The sequence below is a fragment of the Ranitomeya variabilis genome, chromosome 8 (genome assembly GCF_051348905.1).
Source record: "Ranitomeya variabilis isolate aRanVar5 chromosome 8, aRanVar5.hap1, whole genome shotgun sequence".
NCBI classification, from domain to species: Eukaryota; Metazoa; Chordata; class Amphibia; order Anura; family Dendrobatidae; genus Ranitomeya; species Ranitomeya variabilis.
Genome location: NC_135239.1, coordinates 215004534 through 215026253, shown reverse-complemented (window position 1 = coordinate 215026253; position 21720 = coordinate 215004534). Strand labels below are relative to the sequence as shown.

At 47.5% G+C, this 21720-nt stretch overlaps 1 protein-coding gene across 1 annotated transcript; it reads left to right on the top strand.

Annotated features, from left to right (window-relative positions):
• Nucleotides 1-1886: 1886 nt before the first annotated feature.
• LOC143787846 (osteocalcin-like) lies at nucleotides 1887-18993 on the top strand. The gene is made up of 5 exons (XM_077276951.1): nucleotides 1887-2070; nucleotides 12755-12802; nucleotides 15766-15838; nucleotides 16252-17312; nucleotides 18543-18993. The coding sequence occupies exons 1-4, from the start codon at nucleotides 2010-2012 to the stop codon at nucleotides 16379-16381; spliced, it is 312 nt and encodes a 103-aa protein (XP_077133066.1). The 5' UTR covers nucleotides 1887-2009; the 3' UTR covers nucleotides 16382-17312; nucleotides 18543-18993.
• Nucleotides 18994-21720: the final 2727 nt, after the last annotated feature.

Genomic DNA, 21720 nt, shown 5'->3' with positions numbered 1-21720 from the left:
GTGGGGAGGTCAGTGACGGTGTGAGGTGGTCAGTGGCGGTGTGGGGAGGCCAGTGACAGTGTGAGGAGGTCAGTGACGGTGTGGGAAGGTCAGTGACGGTGTGGGGAGGTCAGTGACAGTGTGAGGAGGTCAGTGACAGTGTGAGGAGGTCAGTGATGGTGGGAGGAGGTCAGTGACGGTGCGGGGAGGTCAGTGACGGTGTGGGGAGGTCAGTGACGGTGTGGGGAGGTCAGTGACAGTGTGGGAAGGTCAGTGACGTTGTGGGGAGGTCAGTGACGGTGTGGGGAGGTCAGTGACAGTGTGGGAAGGTCAGTGACGGTGTGAGGAGGTCAGTGACGGTTTGGGGAGGTCAGTGACGGTGTGGGGAGGTCAGTGACGGTTTGGGGAGGTCAGTGACGGTGTGGGGAGGACAGTGATGGTGTGAGGAGGTCAGTGACGGTGTGAGGAGGTCAGAGACGGTGTGGGAAGGTCAGTGACAGTGTGGGAAGGTCAGTGACAGTGTGGGAAGGTCAGTGACGGTGTGAGGAGGACAGTGACGGTGTGGGAAGGTCAGTGACAGTGTGAGGAGGACAGTGACGGTGTGGGAAGGTCAGTGACGGTGTGAGGAGGTCAGTGACGGTGTGAGGAGGTCAGTGACGGTGTGAGGAGGTCAGTGACGGTGTGGGAAGGTCAGTGACGGTGTGAGGTCATTGACAGTGTGAGGAGGTCAGTGACGGTGTGGGAAGGTCAGTGACAGTGTGGGGAGGTCAGTGACAGTGTGGGAAGGTCAGTGACGGTGTGAGGAGGTCAGTGGCGGTGTGGGGAGGTCAGTGACGGTGTGAGGTGGTCAGTGGCGGTGTGAGGAGGTCAGTGACGGCGTGGGAAGGTCAGTGACGGTGTGGGGAGGTCAGTGACGGTGTGAGGAGGTCAGTGACGGTGTGGGGAGGTCAGTGACGGTGTGGGGAGGTCAGTGAAGGTGTGGAGAGGTCAGTGACGGTGTGGGAAGGTCAGTGACGGTGTGGGGAGGTCAGTGAAGGTGTGGGGAGGTCAGTGAAGGTGTGGGGAGGTCAGTGACGGTGTGGGGAGGTCAGTGACGGTTTGGGGAGGTCAGTGACGGTGTGGGGAGGTCAGTGATGGTTTGGGGAGGTCAGTGACGGTGTGGGGAGGTCAGTGACGGTGTGGGGAGGTCAGTGACGGTGTGGGGAGGTCAGTGACGGTGTGGGAAGGTCAGTGACGGTGTGGGGAGGTCAGTGACGGTGTGGGAAGGTCAGTGACGGGGTGGGGAGGTCAGTGACGGTGTGAGGAGGTCAGTGATGGTTTGGGGAGGTCAGTGACGGTGTGGGGAGGTCAGTGACGGTGTGGGAAGTCGCACAAACCTCCATGATAGCCGGCAGCACAGTATTATTATCCGTGCGTTGTATGGCGCTCCTATGTGGGCACAGTATGGAGCTGTTATCTAGGATCTCTGTGTCAGTATTAAAGGGATTTTTCACTCACACCATATTGGTGACCTTTCTGAATTGTCACAGTATAGTTCCAATATTCCTACTTTGTACAGCGGCATTAAATAGGCACTGTATGGCAGCATTATATGGCGGCACTGTATGGCAGCACTATATGTAGGCACTGTATGGCAGCACTATATGGAGGCACTGTATGGCGGCACTGTATGGAGGCACTGTATGGCAGCACTATATGGCAGGACTGTATGTAGGCACTGTATGGCAGCACTGTATGGCAGCATTATACATTAGGACGGATCGGACTGACAGCGATACATGATATTCTGGAATCCTGCTGGATACTGAGAGCGCCAGGATCCGGAGCCCAGGGACCGTGTGACTTTATGAATGCGCCTGAAAGGCCACGACATCCATAACCCCATCCAAGAATGAGCTGACACCCCAAGAATTTGGCTGTGGGAACAAAGAATAAAAGCCGCTATTATATAAGAAGCCATAATACAAAGCAGACACCAGATAAGGAGGACGCAGATCACAGCTGAGCCCAGAAAAGTGACACCGGCCGCCATGAAGAAGCTGATGGTCCTCTCCCTGCTGGGGATAATGGCCGGATGCCTCGCCCTGAAAGGTGAGAACCGCTGATATTAAAGGCGCCGTCACCGGAAAGACCAGAGCTTATAGCAGAGGGGATCATGGGGCAGCACTGTCATGGCTGATAACAGGGAGTAATAGATTGTACTGATTATCCTGCAGGACTGCACGTTCTCGTCGTTTCCCTCTTTCCCATCCCTCGTGTCGCTCGTCTCTCCCCCAATTACACGACTGTGGAGCAGATTTCTGGCCTCTGATGGATTCTGTAACTTATAGATGAAATGTTTCCACAAAAACGGCAAAAGGCTGCAAAGAGTATAAAGGGGCTGAGAAATCACCGAGATACCGGTGTGAGGTGTATAGGATTAGATACACGGCTCAGCAGTCAGTATCACACAGGAGAGGATTAGATACACGGCTCAGCAGACAGTATCACACAGGATAGGATTAGATACACAGTTCAGCAGTCAGTATCACACAGGAGAGGATTAGATACACGGCTCAGCAGTCAGTATCACACAGGAGAGGATTAGATACACGGCTCAGCAGTCAGTATCACACAGGAGAGGATTAGATACACGGCTCAGCAGTCAGTATCACACAGGAGAGGATTAGATACACGGCTCAGCAGTCAGTATCACACAGGAGAGGATTAGATACACAGCTCAGCAGTCAGTATCACACAGGAGAGGATTAGATACACGGCTCAGCAGTCAGTATCACACATGATAGGATTAGATACACGGCTCAGCAGTCAGTATCACACAGGAGAGGATTAGATACACAGCTCAGCAGTCAGTATCACACAGGAGAGGATTAGATACACGGCTCAGCAGTCAGTATCACACAGGAGAGGATTAGATACACGGCTCAGCAGTCAGTATCACACAGGAGAGGATTAGATACACGGCTCAGCAGTCAGTATCACACAGGAGAGGATTAGATACACTGCTCAGCAGTCAGTATCACACAGGAGAGGATTAGATACACAGCTCAGCAGTCAGTATCACACAGTAGAGGATTAGATACACGGCTCAGCAGTCAGTATCACACAGGAGAGGATTAGATACACGGCTCAGCAGTCAGTATCACACAGGAGAGGATTAGATACACGGCTCAGCAGTCAGTATCACACTGGATAGGATTAGATACACAGCTCAGCAGTCAGTATCACACAGGAGAGGATTAGATACACGGCTCAGCAGTCAGTATCACACTGGATAGGATTAGATACACAGCTCAGCAGTCAGTATCACACAGGAGAGGATTAGATACACGGCTCAGCAGTCAGTATCACACAGGACAGGATTAGATACACAGCTCAGCAGACAGTATCACACAGGAGAGGATTAGATACACGGCTCAGCAGACAGTATCACACAGGATAGGATTAGATACATGGCTCAGCAGACAGTATCACACAGGATAGGATTAGATACACGGCTCAGCAGTCAGTATCACACAGGAGAGGATTAGATACACAGCTCAGCAGACAGTATCACACAGGATAGGATTAGATACACAGCTCAGCAGACAGTATCACACAGGATAGGATTAGATACACAGCTCAGCAGACAGTATCACACAGGAGAGGATTAGATACACGGCTCAGCAGACAGTATCACACAGGAGAGGATTAGATACACGGCTCAGCAGTCAGTATCACACAGGATAGGATTAGATACACAGCTCAGCAGTCAGTATCACACAGGATAGGATTAGATACTCGGCTCAGCAGTCAGTATCACACAGGATAGGATTAGATACACGGCTCAGCAGACAGTATCACACAGGATAGGATTAGATACACAGCTCAGCAGTCAGTATCACACAGGATAGGATTAGATACTCGGCTCAGCAGACAGTATCACACAGGAGAGGATTAGATACACAGCTCAGCAGACAGTATCACACAGGAGAGGATTAGATACACGGCTCAGCAGTCAGTATCACACAGGATAGGATTAGATACACAGCTCAGCAGACAGTATCACACAGGAGAGGATTAGATACACGGCTCAGCAGTCAGTATCACACAGGATAGGATTAGATACACAGCTCAGCAGACAGTATCACACAGGAGAGGATTAGATACACGGCTCAGCAGTCAGTATCACACAGGAGAGGATTAGATACACGGCTCAGCAGTCAGTATCACACAGGATAGGATTAGATACACGGCTCAGCAGTCAGTATCACACAGGAGAGGATTAGATACACTGCTCAGCAGTCAGTATCACACAGGAGAGGATTAGATACACTGCTCAGCAGTCAGTATCACACAGGAGAGGATTAGATACACGGCTCAGCAGACAGTATCACACAGAAGAGGATTAGATACACGGCTCAGCAGTCAGTATCACACAGGATAGGATTAGATACACGGCTCAGCAGACAGTATCACACAGGAGAGGATTAGATACACGGCTCAGCAGACAGTATCACACAGGATAGGATTAGATACACGGCTCAGCAGTCAGTATCACACAGGATAGGATTAGATACACAGCTCAGCAGACAGTATCACACAGGAGAGGATTAGATACACAGCTCAGCAGGCAGTATCACACAGGAGAGGATTAGATACACGGCTCAGCAGACAGTATCACACAGGAGAGGATTAGATACACGGCTCAGCAGTCAGTATCACACAGGATAGGATTAGATACACAGCTCAGCAGTCAGTATCACACAGGATAGGATTAGATACTCGGCTCAGCAGTCAGTATCACACAGGATAGGATTAGATACACAGCTCAGCAGACAGTATCACACAGGAGAGGATTAGATACACGGCTCAGCAGTCAGTATCACACAGGATAGGATTAGATACACAGCTCAGCAGACAGTATCACACAGGAGAGGATTAGATACACGGCTCAGCAGTCAGTATCACACAGGAGAGGATTAGATACACGGCTCAGCAGTCAGTATCACACAGGAGAGGATTAGATACACAGCTCAGCAGTCAGTATCACACAGGAGAGGATTAGATACACGGCTCAGCAGTCAGTATCACACAGGATAGGATTAGATACACGGCTCAGCAGTCAGTATCACACAGGAGAGGATTAGATACACAGCTCAGCAGACAGTATCACACAGGATAGGATTAGATACACGGCTCAGCAGTCAGTATCACACAGGATAGGATTAGATACACAGCTCAGCAGACAGTATCACACAGGAGAGGATTAGATACACGGCTCAGCAGTCAGTATCACACAGGATAGGATTAGATACACAGCTCAGCAGACAGTATCACACAGGAGAGGATTAGATACACGGCTCAGCAGTCAGTATCACACAGGATAGGATTAGATACACAGCTCAGCAGACAGTATCACACAGGAGAGGATTAGATACACGGCTCAGCAGTCAGTATCACACAGGAGAGGATTAGATACACAGCTCAGCAGACAGTATCACACAGGATAGGATTAGATACACGGCTCAGCAGTCAGTATCACACAGGAGAGGATTAGATACACTGCTCAGCAGTCAGTATCACACAGGAGAGGATTAGATACACTGCTCAGCAGTCAGTATCACACAGGAGAGGATTAGATACACGGCTCAGCAGACAGTATCACACAGAAGAGGATTAGATACACGGCTCAGCAGTCAGTATCACACAGGATAGGATTAGATACACGGCTCAGCAGACAGTATCACACAGGAGAGGATTAGATACACGGCTCAGCAGTCAGTATCACACAGGAGAGGATTAGATACACGGCTCAGCAGACAGTATCACACAGGATAAGATTAGATACATGGCTCAGCAGTCAGTATCACACAGGATAGGATTAGATACACGGCTCAGCAGTCAGTATCACACAGGAGAGGATTAGATACACGGCTCAGCAGACAGTATCACACAGGAGAGGATTAGATACACGGCTCAGCAGTCAGTATCACACAGTATAGCATTAGATACACGGCTCAGCAGTCAGTATCACACAGGACAGGATTAGATACACAGCTCAGCAGACAGTATCACACAGGATAGGATTAGATACACGGCTCAGCAGACAGTATCACACAGGATAGGATTAGATACACGGCTCAGCAGTCAGTATCACACAGGATAGCATTAGATACACGGCTCAGCAGTCAGTATCACACAGGAGAGGATTAGATACACGGCTCAGCAGACAGTATCACACAGGATAGCATTAGATACACGGCTCAGCAGTCAGTATCACACAGGAGAGGATTAGATACACGGCTCAGCAGACAGTATCACACAGGAGAGGATTAGATACACGGCTCAGCAGTCAGTATCACACAGGATAGGATTAGATACACGGCTCAGCAGACAGTATCACACAGGAGAGGATTAGATACACGGCTCAGCAGTCAGTATCACACAGGAGAGGATTAGATACACGGCTCAGCAGACAGTATCACACAGGATAAGATTAGATACATGGCTCAGCAGTCAGTATCACACAGGATAGGATTAGATACATGGCTCAGCAGTCAGTATCACACAGGATAGGATTAGATACAGGGCTCAGCAGACAGTATCACACAGGATAGGATTAGATACACGGCTCAGCAGTCAGTATCACACAGGAGAGGATTAGATACACGGCTCAGCAGACAGTATCACACAGAAGAGGATTAGATACACGGCTCAGCAGTCAGTATCACACAGGATAGGATTAGATACACGGCTCAGCAGTCAGTATCACACAGGAGAGGATTAGATACACGGCTCAGCAGTCAGTATCACACAGGAGAGGATTAGATACACGGCTCAGCAGACAGTATCACACAGGATAAGATTAGATACATGGCTCAGCAGTCAGTATCACACAGGATAGGATTAGATACATGGCTCAGCAGTCAGTATCACACAGGATAGGATTAGATACATGGCTCAGCAGTCAGTATCACACAGGATAGGATTAGATACATGGCTCAGCAGTCAGTATCACACAGGATAGGATTAGATACATGGCTCAGCAGACAGTATCACACAGGATAGGATTAGATACACGGCTCAGCAGTCAGTATCACACAGGATAGGATTAGATACACGGCTCAGCAGTCAGTATCACACAGGATAGGATTAGATACACGGCTCGACAGACAGTATCACACAGGATAGGATTAGATACACGGCCCAGCAGTCAGTATCACACAGGAGAGGATTAGATACACGGCTCAGCAGACAGTATCACACAGGATAGGATTAGATACACAGCTCAGCAGACAGTATCACACAGGATAGGATTAGATACACGGCTCAGCAGACAGTATCACACAGGAGAGGATTAGATACACGGCTCAGCAGACAGTATCACACAGGATAGGATTAGATACACGGCTCAGCAGACAGTATCACACAGGAGAGGATTAGATACACGGCTCAGCAGTCAGTATCACACAGGAGAGGATTAGATACACAGCTCAGCAGTCAGTATCACACAGGAGAGGATTAGATACACGGCTCAGCAGACAGTATCACACAGGATAGGATTAGATACTCGGCTCAGCAGTCAGTATCACACAGGATAGGATTAGATACACAGCTCAGCAGACAGTATCACACAGGAGAGGATTAGATACACGGCTCAGCAGACAGTATCACACAGGATAGGATTAGATACACGGCTCAGCAGACAGTATCACACAGGAGAGGATTAGATACACGGCTCAGCAGTCAGTATCACACAGGAGAGGATTAGATACACAGCTCAGCAGTCAGTATCACACAGGAGAGGATTAGATACACGGCTCAGCAGACAGTATCACACAGGATAGGATTAGATACTCGGCTCAGCAGTCAGTATCACACAGGATAGGATTAGATACACAGCTCAGCAGACAGTATCACACAGGAGAGGATTAGATACACGGCTCAGCAGTCAGTATCACACAGGATAGGATTAGATACACAGCTCAGCAGACAGTATCACACAGGAGAGGATTAGATACACGGCTCAGCAGTCAGTATCACACAGGAGAGGATTAGATACACGGCTCAGCAGTCAGTATCACACAGGAGAGGATTAGATACACAGCTCAGCAGTCAGTATCACACAGGAGAGGATTAGATACACGGCTCAGCAGTCAGTATCACACAGGATAGGATTAGATACACGGCTCAGCAGTCAGTATCACACAGGAGAGGATTAGATACACAGCTCAGCAGACAGTATCACACAGGATAGGATTAGATACACGGCTCAGCAGTCAGTATCACACAGGATAGGATTAGATACACAGCTCAGCAGACAGTATCACACAGGAGAGGATTAGATACACGGCTCAGCAGTCAGTATCACACAGGATAGGATTAGATACACAGCTCAGCAGACAGTATCACACAGGAGAGGATTAGATACACGGCTCAGCAGTCAGTATCACACAGGATAGGATTAGATACACAGCTCAGCAGACAGTATCACACAGGAGAGGATTAGATACACGGCTCAGCAGTCAGTATCACACAGGAGAGGATTAGATACACAGCTCAGCAGACAGTATCACACAGGATAGGATTAGATACACGGCTCAGCAGTCAGTATCACACAGGATAGGATTAGATACACGGCTCAGCAGTCAGTATCACACAGGAGAGGATTAGATACACTGCTCAGCAGTCAGTATCACACAGGAGAGGATTAGATACACTGCTCAGCAGTCAGTATCACACAGGAGAGGATTAGATACACGGCTCAGCAGACAGTATCACACAGAAGAGGATTAGATACACGGCTCAGCAGTCAGTATCACACAGGATAGGATTAGATACACGGCTCAGCAGACAGTATCACACAGGAGAGGATTAGATACACGGCTCAGCAGTCAGTATCACACAGGAGAGGATTAGATACACGGCTCAGCAGACAGTATCACACAGGATAAGATTAGATACATGGCTCAGCAGTCAGTATCACACAGGAGAGGATTAGATACACGGCTCAGCAGACAGTATCACACAGGAGAGGATTAGATACACGGCTCAGCAGTCAGTATCACACAGTATAGCATTAGATACACGGCTCAGCAGTCAGTATCACACAGGATAGCATTAGATACACGGCTCAGCAGTCAGTATCACACAGGACAGGATTAGATACACAGCTCAGCAGACAGTATCACACAGGATAGGATTAGATACACGGCTCAGCAGACAGTATCACACAGGATAGGATTAGATACACGGCTCAGCAGTCAGTATCACACAGGATAGCATTAGATACACGGCTCAGCAGTCAGTATCACACAGGAGAGGATTAGATACACGGCTCAGCAGACAGTATCACACAGGATAGCATTAGATACACGGCTCAGCAGTCAGTATCACACAGGAGAGGATTAGATACACGGCTCAGCAGACAGTATCACACAGGAGAGGATTAGATACACGGCTCAGCAGTCAGTATCACACAGGATAGGATTAGATACACGGCTCAGCAGACAGTATCACACAGGAGAGGATTAGATACACGGCTCAGCAGTCAGTATCACACAGGAGAGGATTAGATACACGGCTCAGCAGACAGTATCACACAGGATAAGATTAGATACATGGCTCAGCAGTCAGTATCACACAGGATAGGATTAGATACATGGCTCAGCAGTCAGTATCACACAGGATAGGATTAGATACAGGGCTCAGCAGACAGTATCACACAGGATAGGATTAGATACACGGCTCAGCAGTCAGTATCACACAGGAGAGGATTAGATACACGGCTCAGCAGACAGTATCACACAGAAGAGGATTAGATACACGGCTCAGCAGTCAGTATCACACAGGATAGGATTAGATACACGGCTCAGCAGTCAGTATCACACAGGAGAGGATTAGATACACGGCTCAGCAGTCAGTATCACACAGGAGAGGATTAGATACACGGCTCAGCAGACAGTATCACACAGGATAAGATTAAATACATGGCTCAGCAGTCAGTATCACACAGGATAGGATTAGATACATGGCTCAGCAGTCAGTATCACACAGGATAGGATTAGATACATGGCTCAGCAGTCAGTATCACACAGGATAGGATTAGATACATGGCTCAGCAGTCAGTATCACACAGGATAGGATTAGATACATGGCTCAGCAGACAGTATCACACAGGATAGGATTAGATACACGGCTCAGCAGTCAGTATCACACAGGATAGGATTAGATACACGGCTCAGCAGTCAGTATCACACAGGATAGGATTAGATACACGGCTCGACAGACAGTATCACACAGGATAGGATTAGATACACGGCCCAGCAGTCAGTATCACACAGGAGAGGATTAGATACACGGCTCAGCAGTCAATATCACACAGGAGAGGATTAGATACACGGCTCAGCAGACAGTATCACACAGGATAGGATTAGATACACAGCTCAGCAGACAGTATCACACAGGATAGGATTAGATACACGGCTCAGCAGACAGTATCACACAGGAGAGGATTAGATACACGGCTCAGCAGACAGTATCACACAGGATAGGATTAGATACACGGCTCAGCAGACAGTATCACACAGGAGAGGATTAGATACACAGCTCAGCAGTCAGTATCACACAGGAGAGGATTAGATACACGGCTCAGCAGACAGTATCACACAGGATAGGATTAGATACACGGCTCAGCAGTCAGTATCACACAGGAGAGGATTAGATACACGGCTCAGCAGACAGTATCACACAGGATAGGATTAGATACACAGCTCAGCAGACAGTATCACACAGGAGAGGATTAGATACACGGCTCAGCAGTCAGTATCACACAGGAGAGGATTAGATACACAGCTCAGCAGACAGTATCACACAGGAGAGGATTAGATACACGGCTCAGCAGACAGTATCACACAGGATAGGATTAGATACACAGCTCAGCAGACAGTATCACACAGGAGAGGATTAGATACACGGCTCAGCAGACAGTATCACACAGGATAGGATTAGATACACGGCTCAGCAGACAGTATCACACAGGAGAGGATTAGATACACGGCTCAGCAGTCAGTATCACACAGGATAGGATTAGATACACGGCTCAGCAGACAGTATCACACAGGAGAGGATTAGATACACAGCTCAGCAGACAGTATCACACAGGAGAGGATTAGATACACGGCTCAGCAGAGTGTATCACACAGGAGAGGATTAGATACACGGCTCAGCAGTCAGTATCACACAGGAGAGGATTAGATACAGCTCAGCAGACAGTATCACACAGGATTGGATTAGATACACGGCTCGGCTGCACACTGTTGACTGACTTAGGCTACTTTCACACATCAGTTTTTTGCTGTCAGGCTCAATCTGGCGAATGTTGAAAAAACGGATCCGTCGCAAATTGTGAAAAACTGATACAACGGATCCGTTTTTTTGACTAGCTGATATCCGGGGACCAGCTGATGAGAGAGAGATTTAAAACATGCTCAGTTTACAAAAAAACGGAATCTGGTGCCGGGATCAGTCATTTTACAGATCCAGCGCCATAAGCTTCCATTATAGCAAACGCCAGATCCGTCGCTGTCCGGTTTTTTGACGGACACAAAAACTTTACTATGTTCGTTTTCTCCGGCCGCTGGTAAACAAATTTTCGACGGATGCGGCAAAAAAAAACGGAGAGAAACGTGAGGCAATCTGTCGTTAATACAAGTCTATGAGAAAAAAAAACGGTTCCGGCGGCAACTTTTGCCAGATCCGTTTTTTTTTCAAAATACGCTGGATTTAGCCTGACTGAAAAAAACTGATGTGTGAAAGCAGCCTTAGGCTATGTGCACACGTTGCAGATTTCCTGCAGATCTGCAGCTTTTTTTTCCGCACAGAAACGCAGTTCCGCAAGTGATTTAGGCTATGTGCACACGTTGCGGATTCGGCTTAGGAATTTCTGGTGCGGATTCTGTCTCTCCTGGCAGAAAACGCACCTGCGGTTTTATGTGCGGTTCCGCAGCGTTTTTTTGTGCGTTTTTGCTGCGGTTTTCTTGCGGACTTGCTGCGGTTTTTACCCCTGCGGTTTTCTATAATGGAGTGGGTACAAAAACGCTGCAGATTCAAGAAAAAAGAAGTGACGTGCTACTTCTTTTAAACTGCAGCGTTTCCGCAGCGGATTTTCCGCACCATTAGCACAGCATTTTTTTTTCTCATTGATTTACATTGTACTGTAAATCAATTGCGGATCTGCAGCGTTTCTGCATCTCAAAAAACGCTGCGGATCCGCAGAGAATCCGCAACGTGTGCACATACCCTTACAGTACAATGTAAATCAATGGCAAAAAAAAATGCTGTGCTGATAGTGCGGAAAAATCTGCACGGAAAACGCAGCAGATTCAAAAAAGGAGCATGTCAATTCTTTTTGCAGATCTGCTGCGTTTCTGCACCCATTCCATAATAGAAATCCACAGGGGTAAAAAAAGGAAGAAATCCGCACAAAAATCTGCAACGTGTGCACATACCGAAAAAAGGTGCAGATTCTCACCTGCGTTTTCTGTCAAGAAATTCAGAATCTGCACAGAAAATTCCAGTCAAGTTTGCAACTTGTGCACATAGCCTTACACTGTGACGTCTTTGATTCGCTCCAGCGCCATCATGTGGCCAGAACACATTTTTACATCTAGTCTGAGCGCTGGGTCCGGCCTCCATTTCTCCCTTTATGATCAGGCAGCTAAACCTTCTCTTATATTTTAATATTTCTAATATTACACTGCAGACTGTAACTATTTTTTACTTTTTCCTGCAGGTGATGATCCCCCAGATGGAAATTCAAGGAAGTTGTTAAATGATCAAGGTAACCATCCTAACATAAAAGATCAATGCATTTTTCTGCTGAAATACTCTGTGCCTCTGAGGGACACTGCTCCTTCCATTATGTAACTTCTTCCCTATGATCTCCTATAACCGGCACACTCCTGTGCTGAAATACTCTGTGCCTCTGAGGGACACTGCTCCTTCCATTATGTAACTTCTTCCCTATGATCTCCTATAACCGGCACACTCCTGTGCTGAAATACTCTGTGCCACTGTGGGACCCTGCTCCTTCCATTATGTAACTTCTTCCCTATGATCTCCTATAACCGGCAGACTCCTGTGCTGAAATACTCTGTGCCACTGAGGGACCCTGCTCCTTCCATTATGTAACTTCTTCCCTATCACCTCCTATAAGGCCGGAGTGACACTATAGTGTAATACGGACGAATGCTATGCGATAAAAAAATCGCATAGCACTCGGACCAGTATCCCTCTATGGGGCAGCTCACATAACCGTTTTTTTCCTCGGCCGTTTTCAGTGTGCGAGTGAAATCGCAGCATGCTGCAACTGTCACCGACACTCGGCCGAGTCTCTGCTCATTTGCACCCATATAAGCCTATGGGTGCGAGTGAGACAACGCACATCACTCAGATATCATCCGAGTAAAGTGCGTTATACGCTGATCCAGGCAATGGAGATGGAAAAATTCATTTCTCCGCCTCCTCTGCAGCTGTGCTCCGATCCGCTCTCTGCGAGAGGCTCGGAGCACAGACGCATGACACTCGGCTCCCGCACGCAGCAGAGCAGGAGCCGAGTGTCATTAGCATATCGCATCTGATGCTCTCGCATCGGATGCAATTCGCTAGTGTGACCCCGGCCTAACCGGCACACTCCTGTGCTGAAATACTCTGTGCTACTGATGGACCATGCTCCTTCCGTTATGTAACTTCTTTCCTATGACCTCCTATAACTGGCACACTCCTGTGCTGAAATGCTCTGTGCCACTGAGGAACCCTGCTCCTTCTGTTATGTAACTTCTTCCCTATGACCTCCTATAACCAGCACACTCCTGTGCTGAAATACTCTGTGCCACTGAGGGACCCTGCTCCTTCCCTTATGTATCTTCTTCCCTATGACCTCCTATAACCGGCACACTCCTGTGCTAAAATGCTCTGCTGCTGAGGGACCCTGCTTCTTCCATTATGTAACTTCTTCCCTATGACCTCCTATAACGGGCACACTCCTGTGCTGAACTGCTCTGTGCCGCTGAGGGACCCTGCTCCTGCTGCTATGTAACTTCTTCCCTATGACCTCCTATAACCGGTACACTCCTGTGCTGAAATACTCTGTGCCGCTGAGGGACCCTGCTCCTTCCATTATGTAACTTCTTCCCTATGACCTATAACCGGCACACTCCTGTGCTGAAATGCTCTGTGCTGCTGAGGGACCCTGCTTCTTCCGTTATGTAACTTCTTCCCTATGACCTCCTATAACCGATACACTCCTGTGCTGAAATACTCTGTGCCGCTGAGGGACCCTGCTCCTTCCGTTATGTAACTTCTTCCCTATGACCTCCTATAACCGGCACACTCCTGTGCTGAACTGCTCTGTGCCGCTGAAGGACCCTGCTCCTTCTGCTATGTGACTTCTTCCCTATGATCTCCTGTAAACGGCACACTCCTGTGCTGAAATGCTCTGTGCTGCTGAGGTCTCAGCTCTTTTCCACCATGTATGTAACAACTCTGCTGGCATCACGGCATGGCCTCGCATTTCTCACACTATCTTACCCACTGCTCCAGGCCATGATGTGGTTTCTGTTTTATGCCAGTTCCATGTTCTATGTCTCTGCTCTCTGCATGCTTCATGGTTCTGTGTATAGAGGGGCGGCGCCTGAACTCTCTGGTTCTTATAGGAATCAGGTGCATCTGTCCAATCTGTTCCTGACCAATTGCCAGGAGGCCTCCAGTATATAGTGCAGTTCCACCCAGTGTTCTGGGCCTGTGCAATGTGTTAGCTCAGTTAGTGTCTTGCTTCTGAGTTTGCCTGGCCTTGCTCTGAGTTACTCCCTCTCTGGAGGATTCTCTGTGTTATTTCCTTGGTCTTGTTGTCCGCCCACCAGGAGGCAGAATATCCTGGTCCCAGTGTCTTTGTCCTTGTGTCTTGTTCCATTGCCTTGTCTGTACTTAGTCTTACCTCGGTCTCCTAGTCTTTGGCTTCCTTCCCTGTTGTCTTTCCTTGTATTCTCAGTCTGCTTTCACTCCGCACTCTTGCAGCTCTGCCTGCTCTGAACCTTTGTGACTTTACCTCTGCTCCTCACTTCTGCGTTTCTGCTCCTTTCTACTCAGCTTATCTTCTGCTGTTGCAGTTATCCCTTGCTGCAGCTTCTCTCCACATTCTTTGTGGCTCTGCTCAGCTTTGCTGCAGAGACCCCTCCCGCAGCTCCTATCCGCTCTTGCGGTCTTTATCTACTTATTCCTAGGTCCTCGTGTCTGAACAGGTTCTTACCCGTTCTACATACCTGCCTGCTGACCGGTCCCTACCGGTTCTTCCAGTGTTCCAGTCTTGTCCACCAGTCCTGCCAGAGAGCCAGCCGTGCCCGCCTGCCTACCAGAGAGCCAGCCGTGCCCGCCTGCCTGACAGTGTTCCTGTTGTACCCGTCTGCCTGCCTATGTGCCAGCCGTGCCCGCTTGCTTGTCTATGTTCCGTTCCCCGGTGGGATCAGCAGCCACAACCAGACTCCACCCTGGAGTGGTACCTGGAAGCTTCCTATTGCACAAGTCTGACCTCACCATCAGAGGCTCCAGCGAACACCTAGGAAGCTACTTAGTTACGCCCCTTCCAGGGAGGTTTGGTCTGTGGTCCAGTGGGGCCACTCCCCCGCACACCCGCGCCAACCAGTCTGGGCGCGAGCATGACAACGTAGCTCTCCGTCTGCTCTCCGACCCGTCGTCACGTTTGTCCATCGCCTTCATATTTACTTTGCGTTTTTCTTTCCGTTTAAGATGTCCTGATGTCGCGGAGCGCAGCAAACTCCGTCATCAAGAGGCACCGGCGCTCCTATGACTTTTTAGAAAGGTAAGGCTTGTGACGGGTCGCTGAACCCAATACTGTGCTCACAGGGACTCGGGTCTGTCCAGTGTGAGCCCCGATGGTTCCCCACATTCTCATGGTCTCCTCTTACACTCCACTTCGCATAGAGAGTAGATTGTTAGCTCCTGGGGTCAGGGATGATGAGGGTGATCCATCCTGGGTGTATGACGGACAGTACATTATCAGCTTTTCAGGCCCGTGATGATGGGAGTGATACAAGAATCTTTGTGAAAAAGTCTGGAAAAATCTGGACAACAAGCGATAAAAGTGCTGAAGTGCCACAGCGGCCATAATAGCTGTCACCTGCTTTCCCCAAAAGAGTGAAAGACATTTTTTATTGCTGGCGGAGAATGACAACTCCTAACATTCTTTTCATCGTTCTCTTTCTTGTATTTTAGGGTCTTTCAGAGAATAAAGTCTCCTCTGGAGATAAAGATGGAGCAGTGTGAGAACTACCGGCCCTGCGATCAGCTGTCAGAGTGGGTCGGCTTCTACCCGGCCTATCAGAGATACTTTGGGCGCGTGTGAATCAAGAGCCATGAACGAAGGGGACACGGACCCCAAATCTGCAGCTTTGAGGCTTCCGATATGATCTAATGTCAAATAAGACGTGTGTGACCTGATGAGTGACCCTGTACACCCCATGTAATAAGACGTGTGTGATCCCATAAGTGACCCTGTACACCTCATGTAATAAGACTTGTGTGACCTGATGAGTGACCCTGTACACCCCATGTAATAAGACGTGTGTGATCCCATAAGTGACCCTGTACGCCCCATGTAATAAGACGTGTGTGATCCCATAAGTGACCCTGTACGCCCCATGTAATAAGACGTGTGACCCCATAAGTTACCCTGTACACCCCATGTAATAAGACGTGTGTGACCCCATAAGTGACCCTGTACATCTCATGTAATAAGACTTGTGTGACCCTATATGTGACCCTGTACAACCCATGTAATAAGACGTGTGTGACCCCATAAGTGACCCTGTACGCCCCATGTAATAAGACGTGTGTGACCCCATAAGTGACCCTGTATGCCCCATGTAATAAGACGTGTGACCCCATAAGTTACCCTGTACGCCCCATGTAATAAGACGTGTGTGACCCCATAAGTGACCCTGTACATCTCATGTAATAAGACTTGTGTGACCCTATATGTGACCCTGTACAACCCATGTAATAAGACGTGTGTGACCCCATAAGTGACCCTGTACGCCCCATGTAATAAGACGTGTGTGACCCCATAAGTGACCCTGTACGCCCCATGTAATAAGACGTGTGACCACATAAGTTACCCTGTACACCCCATGTAATAAGACGTGTGTGACCCCATAAGTGACCCTGTACATCTCATGTAATAAGACTTGTGTGACCCTATATGTGACCCTGTACAACCCATGTAATAAGACGTGTGTGACCCCATAAGTGACCCTGTACGCCCCATGTAATAAGACGTGTGTGACCCCATAAGTGACCCTGTATGCCCCATGTAATAAGACGTGTGACCCCATAAGTTACCCTGTACGCCCCATGTAATAAGACGTGTGACCCCATAAGTTACCCTGTACACCCCATGTAATAAGACGTGTGTGACCCCATAAGTGACCCTGTACACCCCATGTAATAAGACGTGTGACCCCATAAGTTACCCTGTACACCCCATGTAATAAGACGTGTGTGACCCCATAAGTGACCCTGTACGCCCCATGTAATAAGACGTGTGACCCCATAAGTTACCCTGTACACCCCATGTAATAAGACGTGTGTGACCCCATAAGTGACCCTGTACGCCCCATGTAATAAGACGTGTGACCCCATAAGTGACCCTGTACGCCCCATGTAATAAGACATGTGACCCCATAAGTTACCCTGTACACCCCATGTAATAAGACGTGTGTGACCCCATAAGTGACCCTGTACGCCCCATGTAATAAGACGTGTGACCCCATAAGTGACCCTGTACGCCCCATGTAATAAGACATGTGACCCCATAAGTGACCCTGTACACCCCATGTAATAAGACGTGTGTGACCCCATAAGTGACCCTGTACGCCCCATGTAATAAGACGTGTGACCCCATAAGTGACCCTGTACATCTCATGTAATAAGACTTGTGTGACCCTATATGTGACCCTGTACAACCCATGTAATGAGTGTGACCCCATATGTGGCCCTGTACACTCCATGTAATAAGTGTGTGACCCGATATAAGTGACCCTGTATACAGCATGTAATAAGACGTGTGACCCTGTGCACCCCATGTAATAAGACGTGTCACCCCATATGTGACCCTGTACACTCCATGTAATAAGTGTGTGACCCCATATAAGTGACCCTGTACACCCCATGTAATAAGGTGGTGACCCTGTGCACCCCATGTAATAAGACGTGTGTGACCCCATGTGACCCTGTACACTCCATGTGATAACTGTGTGACCCCATACATGACCCTGTACACCCCATGTAATAACTTATGTGACCTGATATAAGTGACCCTGTACACCCCATGTAATAACTTATGTGACCTGATATAAGTGACCCTGTACACCCCATGTAATAAGATGTGTGTGACCCTGTACACCCCATGTAATAAGACGTATGTGACCCCATATGTGACCTTTTACACTCTATGCAATAAGACGTGTGTGACCTCATATGTGACCCTGTACACTCCATGTAATAAGTGTGACCCCATATAAGTGACCCTGTACACCCCATGTAATAAGATGTGACCCCATGTGACCTTGTACACCCCATGTAATAACACGTGTGTGACCCTATATATGACCATGTGCACCCCATGTAATAAGATGTGTGACCCCATATAACTGACCCTGTACACCCAGTGTTATGCTTGATATGTACATCATCATTTCAGAGCCAAATACACAAACTTTTACTGAAGCATAAATTCGGTCACAAGAATATTTCATTTCACAAACATACCAGAAATAGGAGAAAACACTAAAATGTCTCCATAATCAGCAAAGGTAGAAGGAAAATTGCTACAAGTGCTTCTCAATAAATTAGAATATCATCAAAAAGTGAATTTATTTCATTTCTTCAATACAATCTCATATACAGTCATGGCCAAAAGTATTGACACCCCTGCAATTCTGTCAGATAATACTCCGTTTCTTCCTGAAAATGATTGCAAACACAAATACTTTGTTATTATTATCTTCATTTAATTTGTCTTAAATGAAAAAACACAAAAGAGAATGAAGCAAAAAGCAAAACATTGATCACTTCACACAAAACTCCAAAAATGAGCCAGACAAAAGTATTGGCACCCTCAGACAAATACTTGGTTGCACAACCTTTAGCCAAAATAACTGCGACCAACCGCTTCCGGTAACCATCAGTGAGTTTCTTACAATGCTCTGCTGGAATTTTAGACCGTTCTTCTTTGGCAAACTGCTCCAGGTCCCTGATATTTGAAGGGTGCCTTCTCCAAACTGCCATTTTAGATCTCTCCACAGGTGTTCTATGGGATTCAGGTCTGGACTCATTGCTGGCCACCTTAGAAGTCTGCAGTGCTTTCTCTCAAACCATTTTCTAGTGCTTTTTGAAGTGTGTTTTGGGTCATTGTCCTGCTGGAAGACCCATGACCTCTGAGGGAGACCCAGCTTTCTCACACTGGGCCCTACATTATGCTGCAAAATTTGTTGGTAGTCTTCAGACTTCATAATGCCACGCACACGGTCAAGCAGTCCAGTGCCAGGGGCAGCAAAGCAACCGCAAAACATCAGGGAACCTCCACCATGTTTGACTGTAGGGACCGTGTTCTTTTCTTTGAATGCCTCTTTTTTTCTCCTGTAAACTCTATGTTGATGCGTTTGCCCTAAAAGCTCTACTTTTGTCTCATCTGACCAGAGAACATTCTTCCAAAATGTTTTAGGCTTTTTCAGGTAAGTTGTGGCAAACTCCAGCCTGGCTTTTTTATGTCTCGGGGTAAGAAGTGGGGTCTTCCTGGGTCTCCTATCATACAGTCCCTTTTCATTCAGACGCTGACGGATAGTACGGGTTGACACTGTTGTACCCTCGGACTGCAGGGCAGCTTGAACTTGTTTGGATGTTAGTTGAGGTTCTTTATCCAACATCCGCACAATCTTGCGTTGAAATCTCTTGTCAATTTTTCTTTTCCGTCCACATCTTGGGAGGTTATCCACAGTGCCATGGGCTTTACACTTCTTGATGACACTGCGCACAGTAGACACAGGAACATTCAGGTCTTTGGAGATGGACTTGTAGCCTTGAGATTGCTCATGCTTCCTCACAATTTGGTTTCTCAAGTCCTCAGACAGTTCTTTGGTCTTCTTTCTTTTCTCCTTGCTCAATGTGGTACACACGAGGACACAGGACAGAGGTTGTGTCAACTTTAATCCATGTCAACTGGCTGCAAGTGTGATTTAGTTATTGCCAACACCTGTTAGGTGCCACAGGTAAGTTACAGGGGCTGTTAATTACACTAATTACAGAAGCATCGCAGGATTTTTCGCACAGTGCCAATACTTTTGTCCACCCCCTTTTTTATGTTTGGTGTGGAATTATATCCAATTTGGCTTTAGGACAATTCTTTTTGTGTTTTTTCACCTAAGACAAATTAAATGAAGATAATAATAACAAAGTATTTGTGTGCAATCATTTTCAGGAAGAAACTGAGTATTATCTGACAGGGGTATCAATACTTTTGGCCATGACTGTATTCTATAGAGTCGTTACACAAAGTGATCTACTGTATTTCTGTGTTTATTTCTGTTAATGTTGATGATTATGGCTTTCAGCCAATGAAAACCTAAAAGTCATTATCTCAGTAAATTAGAATACTTTATAACACCAGCTTGAATAATGATTTTAAAATCTGAAATGTTCCCTATGGAAATGTATATTCAGTAAATGCGATCTATACTTGGTCGCGGCTCCTTTTGCATCAATTACTGCAGCAATGCGGCGTGGCATGGAGGCGATCAGCCTGTGGCACTGCTGAGGGGTTATGGAAGCCCAGGTTGCTTTGATAGCAGCCTTCAGCTTGTCTGCATTGTGGGGTCTGGTGTCTCCTCTTCCTTGGACCACTGACAACAGTCCGGTTCTTTTTCTCCTTGGCCCAGGTAAGACGCTTCTGGCGTTGTCTATTGGTCATGAGTGGCCGGACACAAGGAATGTGACACTTGTAGCCCATGTCCTGGACACGTCTGTGTGCGGTGGCTCTTGGAGCAATGACTCCAGCAGCCGTCCGCTCCTTGTGAATCTCCCCCACATTACTGAATGGCCTTTCCTGAACAATCCTTTCCAGGCTGCGGTTCTCCCGGTTGCTTGTGCACCTTTTCCTACCACACTTTTTCCTTCCACTTCCCATTAATATTCTTGGATACAGCACTGTGTGAACAGTCGGCTTCTTTAGCAATGACCTTTTGTGGCTTCCCCTCCTTGTGGAGTGTGTCAGTGACGCCTTCTGGACATCTGTCAGGTCAGCAGTCTTCCCTATGATGGTGGAGCGACTGAAACAGACTAAGGACCTTTATAAACACTTAGGAGCCTTTACAGGTGTTTATTGTTAATTATTCTAATTTACTGAGATAATGACTTTTGGGTTTTCATTGGCTGTATACTATCCTCATACACGTTAGCACGGTGTGTAATGAGACATGTAGCTAAACCCCCGTCTTCTTTAAGAAAAAGAGGCTGTAAAGTTGTAACCTTCTGTTATTGATTATAACTATAATAATAAATAATAATAATAATAATTGATTATGTGACAGGAAAGGGTGAAACTATAGGATCCAATAACAGCATTTCAAAATATATAACTGTACAGCGCCTAAAATCCAGATAGTCTGCAATACACAGTAACATGAGGTA

Coding starts and splice junctions, on each gene's coding strand:
- LOC143787846 (XM_077276951.1), top strand. CDS start 2,010: ATGAAGAAGCTGATGGTCCTCTCCCTGCTGGGGATAATGGCCGGATGC. Junction 2,071..12,754: donor CGGATGCCTCGCCCTGAAAG/GTGAGAACCGCT, acceptor TTTTTCCTGCAG/GTGATGATCCCCCAGATGGA. Junction 15,839..16,251: donor TCCTATGACTTTTTAGAAAG/GTAAGGCTTGTG, acceptor CTTGTATTTTAG/GGTCTTTCAGAGAATAAAGT.